The 10586-nt window shown below is 43.2% G+C and overlaps 1 protein-coding gene across 1 annotated transcript in view; it reads right to left on the reverse strand.

Moving 5' to 3' along the window:
* Positions 1 to 2741: 2741 nt before the first annotated feature.
* Positions 2742 to 10586, reverse strand: part of LOC126408049 (cytosolic carboxypeptidase 4) — a 663851-nt gene continuing 656006 nt past the window's right edge. The window contains exons 30-31 of the mRNA XM_050073404.1: positions 6481 to 6495; positions 2742 to 3042 (exon numbers count right to left, since the gene is read on the reverse strand). Of these exons, the coding sequence (XP_049929361.1) occupies positions 2742 to 3042; positions 6481 to 6495 (316 nt within the window). The remainder of the gene's footprint in view (positions 3043 to 6480; positions 6496 to 10586) is intronic.

Raw genomic sequence — 10586 nt, forward strand, 5'->3', positions numbered from 1 at the left:
TTCATCTGATGTGAAAGCAACACACTGCCTTGTCGTGCATATGTCACTGGAGGGTATGGGTTTATTCTGCTCATGTTAATTTACTGGTTACTGCAGACTAGAGCTTAGAAGGGCCCAAAACATCCAGCCCGACCCAACCCGAGCCCGTGCATGTTCTGTCTGAGCCTGGCCCGGCCCGTCCCTTTAACTGTAATTATGAACCTGAGCCCAGTTTAAACCGACATTTTTGTCAGGATTGGGCCATTACAACTGACGTTTTGAACTAGAGTTCTTTGAATGACTGAAATCTGTTCAGAATGATCTTAATGGATAATGCAACAATGAGGAAGGATTATGACAGAACGGGGTGTTTATTTATAATGGTGCACTCAATGAAGCCGACACACACGTTGTCACCGTCGACAACTAATTTAAAGCTGTCCCAAAATTCGGACTTCCCTTGAGATTGGGCCAATTTAAACTCTCCTGCGGCTACTTTTTTCTTGACATCCAAAGACTCCATTTCGCTCGTTAGGCCTATGCGTAGCAGGTCAAGTGTGAGGCTTGCGAAGGGAGGAACTCACATGTGGGCGGCCAGTGGCACCATCAAGGGGGCCCATGGGTCGGGTCGGGGCGGGTCTGGGTCGGGCTCAGGCAGAGAATCTAAGCTCTACTGCAGATCAATAAGCACCTCCAATAAAATACTGCTAGGGTGATTAGTTGCCAATAAATAATTGAGAAGCTGTTTTCCATTATGGACCTTTTGAAACTGTAGCCTGTTGTTCAGCTTTGAAAACAAAAAGGACATGCTAATGTTGTTAGCTTTCCCTACTCACAGTACCTGAGTAAATGTGTTTAGTTGGTGGTGCAGTTTATATTATATTATCTTTATGAGTTTGTGTGTATGACTTGACTTGTGACTTGCTTGACTTACAGCAACGACTAAAGTTGACTTGCTTGATTTTCACCACAGTGACTTGGAACTTGCTAACCACTTGAAGGTTATGACCTGGGACTGGCTGAAGACTTGCACAAGTGTGACTTAGGGTAAATTTATACTTGAGTGTCAGCTCTATGCAGAGCCTACGCCAAAGCTAGGGAATATTTTTTACAGTACTTTTACTTGTAATACTTTAAGTAAATTTTCCTGATTATACTTGCATACTTTTACTGAAGTATCATTTTAACTGCAGGAATTTGACTTGTAACAGAGTATTTTTAAAGGGTGGTATTAGTTACTTTTACGAGAGTAAAAGATTTAAATACTTCTTCTCCTGCTCCAAGCCCTCTGGTCAGGGTGAAAGACTTCACACACATAAGATAGCTGCAATAATAACGTTAAATAATAAGTAATAATAATAATAATAATAATAATAATAATATGTTAAAATCCCCAAACGGGAGCTGAGCAGGAACCGAAGGATAAAAAAAAAAAGTCACTGGGGAAACGATCTCATGGTGTGCGGATGCCCACATACACACACTCACAGATAGCGAACTTATGTTGGGACAGCAGGCAGGAACAGTCGTTGGCACTGTGGCAGTATCAAAACCTCATTCAAAGAAGAGAAGAACATGAGCAGTGGTGGCTGTGTGCGTAACAGCACGGAACTGACAGTGTGTCGCTGGTTGCAAAGCACATTCAATACTGGATGAGTTATTGAAAACTTAACTCACATGTTCACCAATCAGCCAAAACATTAAAACCAGCGACAGGTGAAGTGAATAACTATGATTATTTTGTTCCAGTTCAATGTTCTGCTGGGAAACCTTTGGTTCTGACATTCATGTGGGTACCACCTGACATGTACCACCCACACAAACACTGTTGCAGACCAAGTACCCCCCCTCATGGCAATAGTACTCCCCAGTGGCAGTGGCCCCCATGCAGAAAAAAGCAGCATGCTACACCACAAAAACTGTTTAGAAATGGCCTGTGGAGCGTGACAAAAAGCTCAAGGTGTTGAACTGGCTTCTAAATTTCCCAGGTCCCAATCTGCTCAAGGATTCTTGTGATGTGCTGGTACCTCAGATGTACCCCTAATCCAAGGTAGGGCCTCCTTGGATCAGACTTGGCTCTGATCTATTGAGGGATGGACACAGGATCTCTGGGAGTGTCCTGCCGTGTCTGGCACCAGTGCATTGGTGGCAGATCCATTTAGTCCAGTGGGTTGTGAGGTGGGTTAATGGCACGTTCCACAGATGCTCACTCAGATTGGGATCTGGGGAATTTGGAGGCCAGGTTGACATTTTGAGGTCTTTCTAACATTCTTGGTCTGCAACAGTGTTTGAGTGGGTGGAACATGTCAGGTGGTATCCACATGAATGCCAGAACCAAAGGTTTCCCAGCAGAACAATGCATTGCAACAAAATAATCAAAGTTATTCACTTCACCTGTCAGTGGTTTTTATGTTTTGTCTGATCAGTGTATAACGCAGATAGAACTGAATAAAAGCACAAGGTGAAGCTCATGCTGTCGCTGTACATGCTGCCATTTCTCTAAGGAGAGCTGTGGGCAGGAGGACAGAGCTGTGGTAGTGTGGGCACCAATATCTGTTGGTAGGTCCTCCCTCGCTGTGACATATGTGTCATCATATTTTAAAAACTAAACATAACTCAAGACGGACTTGAGTCAAGTCAGGTGACTGTTTATCCAGATGTTTCTTTGCATTCAGATACACCTGTTATGTTTCAAGGAGGAAAATGTACAATGCTTAGAGGACCTTTTAGAGGAAAACTGCAGAGAAATATATAAATATTTATTAAGTCATCATTTGTCCATTGATGTTCACACCATAACATGTATTTCTTTTCTCATCGAGTGTCTCAATGGAGGCCTGTCTGATCAGGTGGGGAAATGGGCGGCTCTTCATACTTGACTGCTGTGATTTGCGACTGCTAGGCTGATGATTTGCTTCCCTGAGTTTTTCATCATCCTCCTCCTCATCAGAACCGGTCATGTTGCTGTTGACATCTGAATCCAAATCAGCTCCATTAAGTGTTTGACAATCTGTGGAATACTCAATCTCCTCGACACATGGAGGTTCATCGTCTTCAAAACAGCTACGAGAGAAAAGGAGAGTTATGTAATGTTAATCACATTGGGTCTCATTCATGAAAAGTGAGTAAATCTGTGTGTAGATTTGCACATAAAAGCCTACTCTACTAAAAACCTACTCCGGATTCAGGAACGCCGCGGGAAACTCAGATTTGATCGTAAACACGTGTGTATGATCATGAATGCCAATCCATCGTAAAGTGACAGCGCGCTCCCGGTAATCAGCAATTAGCATAAATCCCCGCCCATGAATAGCCAATGAGCACCATATAAGGAGGTGTAGGTGCATCCTGTCGACCTGTCAGTCGCAAACAAAGAAAGAGAGAAAGAAAAAAGAATTTTTCTGAAGCGGAGATCGAATTAATTTTGGGTGAAGTGCACTTAAGAAAAAACATTTTATTTTATTCAGTTAGTAGTGGTGTGACAGGGACAAGCAAAGGCCTGGAGGGAGGTAACAGATGCTGTTAGTGTTGTCTCCGTAGTAAAAAAGAACCATGTCAGAGGTGAAGCGTAAATGGTTTGATATGAAACTGGAGGCAAAGAAACGCATAAGCACACACAAAAAAAATACAGCAGTTTTGTATGCATCGTCTTCAAATTATTTGAATCTTAATAGCCTAAAGCTGTGTTTTATACAACGTAAATTAAAGATTTTTCAAATCAGATTTATTCATTCAAATGATCAAAAAGCCACAAAAAAAAACAAAACGTGTTGTCTCAAATAATTCTTTCAGCTGGCGCGTGCTCATTCGTGGCTCCACCACCTGCTGCTCCTGTTTTGTTATCATCATTCAGCATGTAGAAAGAACGTGTAATCTAATGAGTCGATTTACCTAGATAATTCACAATAATGAACCTAATCTGGATCTTAAACCTGCTAATTGCCAACTAATTTAACTAACTGTTATATTTTTAATATTTTGTCATGTTTAGATTACGTGTTTCAAAGGCATCTGTGTATTGCGTACATAACAGAGCGCAATACGAATTAAAATTGTAATTTCCAATGGTGAAAAGCAGTATTTATGTGACTTACTAAATTTACACAAGCACTACGAGTGGTCAGGAGCAGGAGTAGATTTTGTTAGTAGCTACGAAAAGATCGGAGCTACTAAAATATTGATGAATGCGGACATGCAAGTAAATTTCCGTCTGCGAACAGTTTACACACAAATTCCTTCTGCTCACGTTTCTTGAATGAGACCCATTGTGTGTATTCTTGAGGTCTGACAAACTGAATGCTATTTCTTCCTCATTGAAACATTAGCAACAATAAGGTTATGAATATCTATCTATCTATCTATCTATCTATCTATCTATCTATCTATCTATCTATCTATCTATCAGTACAACATTGTGAATTGATGATTTTTTTGCCTTGAACAACAAACGTGCATGGTTACGTTCTGCCAACACACACACGTGGTTGGGTTTAGGTAGCAAAAGCACATGGTTGAGTTTAGGAAAAAGAACAGGGTTTTGCTTTACAATCTCACGGAAAGCGAACACCAGCCTCCTGGCTGAAAGTCAGTGATCCACCACCCCTCCTACCCGCCCTACTCGTACTTTTGCCCCCTTAACTTACGTTGTTGTCTCTCCACGTTTCCCTGTGACGCCTGAGCCACACTGCCTGCGTGAGCAGCATTGCTTAGTCATGGCTCAACTGTGGAACATGTAGAGAATAGGAGTCTTGCCTTTTTTTTCTGTATGACGCTTGCAGTTTTAAAATTTGAGAGTGAAAATGGTCTTTTGATAATCATATTGAAAATAGATAACCTTTCAGTACAGTTTCAATATCTATATCAGTCACACACATAAAAAAAATACATTTCTCTTTAACTCAACCTTTCCTGTTGCCATTTCAAAATAAAGGCCCTCTGACAATGTATCTGTGGACAGAATCCCTTCATTTGTTAATGCAAAACTTTTTATTGTGAATATTGTCACGACCGTGTTGTTGATGTTGCAGTGTCTTGTATGGCTCCATAAATGAGGAGTGTATTGGCCTTGTACTGCCCTCTACCCCTTAGCACCTTGCCAGGGTCGACAGTTAGTTAACTCCTCTCTAACAAACCACACAGACGACATTGTCCAGTTCACTCTTTATGGTGTGATGAAGTAGGGTAAAAGTGAGAAATGAAAATACAACGGCATTCAGAATAGTATTCAACAGAACGCTAGGTAAAGTTAGCGTAGCTGCTAAGTTAGCTCGCTAATGTGGAACATGGATAAGGTGATGTGCTGATTCATTCACAACTTAAACAGAGTTAACATTACTCTCATTACATTCATAACCATCTCATAAACATATAATTTCATATTCACGTACCAACTTGAGGCGAAAAGAACATAAACAAGGAGACGGGTGAAGGACCTTGCTTTCTGATTTCAGAGTAATGATAGCTTTGAGTCTACAGGATATGACATCACCGAAAGATACTAACACAAGGCAGTATCGATTCTCGCCAGCAGATGGCATCAAAGGTCTATTGAAACGCTGCTCTACATTTACACAGATTTACAAAATACATGCAACAGAACAGACCTTTAATTGGGAAAATACAGTCGTTACAGCAGCAGGCAGCTCTGCAGCAGCACTGCTGTGTGATCACCACATGTGTGCGAGCCACAGACATTCGCCAGGCACAGTTACACAGTAATGGCGACTGGCCACGTACCATGCCAACGTAAAAGAACATATTTTTTTCGGTGTCTGATGCTGGAAGTCACTACCCAAGCGCCAGTATTCGACAATTTCGGAGTGAGACCAGGTTACAGGTTCCCAGTAAACATAGATTGTAAACATAGATAGCCATGACAAAAGTCTGGATGTACTGTAGTCACTGAGAAATTAAAAAAAGGAAAACAACAACAATAAAAAGACAGGCCTACCTATGACAGTACTTACACGGCCTACAAACACATGCCCACATGGGCACTATAAGTCACAAGTCAAAAGGTGAAATTTTGTGGTTGATTCAGGGGCAACAGTGTCTGTAATATAGAAATGAGATTTAAATCCAACTCCAAAAATAAGCAGGAAAACTATGTCATCTATGGGCAGAACTGGGGACTAATGGAATACAGGTCACTAAGTTAAATATTTGAAAAACAAAATCTGAGTAATTGTGTTCTGTTTCAGTTTACATTGGTGGTATTCTGAATACTGTCTTTAAAATAGATTACCTTAAAAGATTACTTTACATGTTCTGTTTTATTTGCTGAAACACCATGTCCTATGTCATGGCACACATTCTGTGTTCTCCTCAAATTCATTGTTTTTAGCACCACCTTGTGGCAGTTTGAGTTCAGTTCAGACCATGTGACGTAGAGGGTAGAAGTCAGCCAGGAAAAGTGCAGTGTGCAAAAAATTTCTCCATGCGGTGAGACAGAGAGCTCCTCTCCCTTTTTTTCTTCTCATTTGTGCCTTGGAGAGCCTTTGCTTGTAAGTTTTATTACTTTCTCTGTGTTTTGTGCAAATGTGCATATATATAATTTAGAATTCATATATTTGAGTTAAAAAATGAACTACTTTGTGATAATTTCATTTAAGGGTAAAAATGCTAGAAGCTAAAAATGTTAAGCTAAGCTAAATGTAGCTTCTTGTCATGTGTACATAAGGAATGACTATTCATTTGTGTTATATCTTCTGAGAATTGTTTGTAACCAAATCCTTGTAACTTGTGTTTATTTCATTTTATTATTTTATTTATTTATTTATTTTTTTACAAATAATGGAAAGAAGAGAAAAATTACTCAGTAAAACACCTTAACTCTACTTCTGTGTTGGACTTGCCTGTCCTGTCTGTTAGCTATCTGTCAGTGGTGCATAGACGGCACACGTATCAGGGACAGAATAGTAAAAAAGTAACCTCACAGCGGGCATAACAGTTCAAGGAAAGCAAGCTTCTCCTCAAGCATTCCTCACACATCATCAGCAATACATGATGGAGGAAAAAACGCTTAAGAGTGAAGATGCAAAGGAGCAAAGCCAAGAATTGGAGACGAGATCCATAGCCTCCATTTCAACACGTGGATCACGGAGCTCATCAGCTAGCACTGCCGCTGCCAAGGCACGTGCCAAACTGGAGGCAGCCTAAGCCAAGGCTGAATTCATCAAGAAGGAGTCTGAAGTTATGATTGAAAAGGCTAAACTGAAAGTGACAGAGGCTCGTATGGATGCAACTCTTGCAACTATGAAGCATGAAAGTGAGGTAGCCGCAGCCATCGCTGAGACAAAGGTGTTGGAGGCAGCAGCAGAAAGTGAGCGTGGGGAGAAGAAGTCAGATGTAGGTGAGGTCTCTGAACACATTCGTGACTACATCCAGTGCCAGTCCCAGCTGGGATCGAAAACTCCTGTAGGGGTTGAGCCATATCAACCAGCTGTAGAGCCCATCATCCATGTACTCAGACCTGAAACACCATTGCAGCAGCATCGTTCTACAGCTCGAAATGTTACTGCTCTTAGTGGAAAGCTTGAGGATGATAAAACACAGCAACCTCAGTAGTCAACATCGGCAGTTCATCACAACTCCCCAGCACCGCCATTCACTTCCTCACCTATCACAGCACAGCCACCGCTCAAAAGAGACACCAACATGGGTGATGTCGCGATGTACTGATGACGTGAGCTTATCCCTCTCCTGTCACAGATTAACGTTACTGCTCTGCTCTGTCCGACATTCTCTGGCTGTCTGCTGGCTGCTGTTCTCCCTCTGTTTCAGCGGACCCACGTCGTACCATGCTTCCGCTCACCTCTCCATCTGGCTGTGACAGCTGCGCCTGCCTGGTCCGGAAGATCCAGGAGTTGGAAGGAAGGATTTCCACTCCCTACAAGATCCAGGAAGCCGAGAAGCTCATGGACACCATCATTTTCGGACCAGCCCAAACCAATACAAACAGTGCCCTGCAGCCTGACACTACTGTCCCCCACAATGCCACCCCGACCCCGCCCACCTCTCCTTCAGAACCTGTCACCGCTCACTGTCCTGCAACTGCTGCTCCCTCTCCCCTCACTGTTTTTGAGGCCTCCTGGCTACAGCTTGGGGCTAAACCTAAGGTCCTGGTCAGCTCCACCCCATCCCATCCCACCATGATAACTGGACCCAGGTCAGTGCCTGCAACAGGAAAGACAAGAAAGGGAGGCTGTCACCCCATGTACCTCCTCAGTACAATATCCACCTGGAGAACAAATATGATATCCTCAGCCAACTGGACTTTCCTCCTCTGACTGCAGCCTCCCAGCTCACACCTCCATCCCCCCAGTCATCCGAAGGATCTTCCCGCTCTCCGCCACCTCCGTCCCCCCCCACATACTGTCCCAAAGCACTGCTGCACCAGGCCCCGCCTCTCCATAGGCCTAAGGTGTTTCACCTCAGCGCCCCGCTCAGCCCCTTTCGTCCCTGCCCCACCTACTCGCCCCCTGGAGAAGTCACCCTCATCAACCTCATCACCCTCCCCGCCCTCTCTTTCCTCCGAAGACTTTAATAGTCGGTGTTATCAAACACATCTGCTTTTTTAATGCTGTTACAATCCCTGCCAACCTCCATCTGGAGAATTATAATCCATGTGGGCACAAATGACACATCCCTGCATCAGTACGAGATCACCAAGACCCACATCAACCGATTTTTTAACTTCCTAACTAGCTGTGGAAAATCTGTTCTCATCAGCGGCCCAATCCCGACGGTTGGCTGTGGATCAGAGTCATTTAGTAGAATCCTCTGCCTCTACACCTGGCTTCAGTCTGCCTGTAGGGCACAGGGAGTAACCTTCATTGGCAATTACAACCTGTTCTGGAACCACTTCTCATTTTTCAAACCCGACGGCATCCATCCCGACGGCATCCATCCCAACAAGCTAGGAAGCCTCCTAGCGGCTAACCTGCAGCACACTGTGCAATCCCACCCACGCGACTGACTACACACTCCCCCCCCTCAGACCTCCCTCTCCATCCCCGTAGTGACACCACAGACCACGGCTCCACATGAGAGCTCCCTCTGCTGGCCAATGATCCCCTCAACGGCTGACCTCCCCACGAAAAATATAAATAACATTGGGGCTGTTGTTGGGACTATTGATAGTGCCCTCTCCTGTCCATCTCCAATACAAGTTAAAGTGTATAAAATTGAAACTGTTATCTCCAACAGAGATATCATTAAAGCAAAGAAAGCTTTGAGGAGACAGTCTTTCTTGGTCAGAATCCCTCTTAAATGTCACGATATGGCAGGTCCTAGCCACAATAAGAACCTAAATTTAGCTCTGCTAAATGTCAGGGCTCTTACAAATAAGACCTTTTCTATCAACGATCCCATTTGTGATGAAAAACTAGATTTTATGTTCCTGACTGAAACTTGGCTCAACTCCTATGGTGCTGCACTCCTCGCTGAAGCCTCACCTAGCTTTATCCACACCTCTCGCAAGGGAAAGAGAGATAGTGGACTGGCAGCTATTTTTTCAAATGACTTTAAATGTAGTACACCTTGGCAGTTTCTCAACCTTTGAATAACAGGCCATCCTACTAGAAAGTCATCTCCCAGTGTTACTGATCACTATTTACCGGCCTCCTAAGTACGCAGCCTCTTTTTCATGTGAAATATCAGAATTAATGTCACTTTGCCTTACAGATTACGATAGAATTCTAATATCTGGTGACTTTAACCTGCATATTGATAACACCTCAGACACTAAAGCTAGAGAATTCCTGAATCTTCTACCTTCCTTTGACTTCATGCAACATGCCTGGGAGCCAACCCACACTGGTGGCCACATCTTAGATTTAGTGATCTCCAAAGGCTTGGATATTAATGTCAACAAGGTTGTGGATACTAGGTTGTCTGATCACTTCTGCTTACTATTTACCATGTCCACCCCAGGTTTAATAAGTAGTCATACAGAGGACATTACAAAGAGATGTATTTTTACTCCATCCGCCGCCACCGATTTCCCCCTTTTTCTGCATAGTTTACCTCATCTAACAGACGACTCCTTCGTCCACGACAAAGTTAACCACTTCAGCCTCAAACTACAGTCAGCCCTTGACATAGTAGCTCCTCTAAAAATCAAGAAGTCACAGAGACTATCAATACCCTGGAAGAATGAGCAAATACAACTTCTCAAGAGAGAGTGTTGTAGGGCTGAGCGAGTGTGGAGAAAAAGCAAGCTTACTATTCATGGTGACATCCTAAACAATTCTATACTTGTCTGTAACAAATCATTACATCATGCAATACATGTATATTTCTCTGGCATCATAAACGAAAACAGGCATAACCCCAAAGTTTTGTTATCCCCAATTGACCGCCTTATAAATCCTTCCCAGTCTACTGAGCAGCTATGTTTGGCATCAGATTCAAAGTGCGAAGAGTTTGCAACTTTCTTTGACCTGGAGCTCGCATGTACGGAGCCTGGGTTTGGTTGAAGGTGGCAGTGCTGTTTGGGCTGAGCAAGCCATGTGTAAGTAAGGTAAAGGAGGTTATTGGGTTGGTGTGGAGAGCAGTGAGACCTGGCATTAGAGGAGTGTCTCTGGGATGCCAGAGATCACTGTCTA

The sequence above is a fragment of the Epinephelus moara genome, chromosome 20 (genome assembly GCF_006386435.1).
Source record: "Epinephelus moara isolate mb chromosome 20, YSFRI_EMoa_1.0, whole genome shotgun sequence".
Lineage (NCBI taxonomy): Eukaryota > Metazoa > Chordata > Actinopteri > Perciformes > Serranidae > Epinephelus > Epinephelus moara.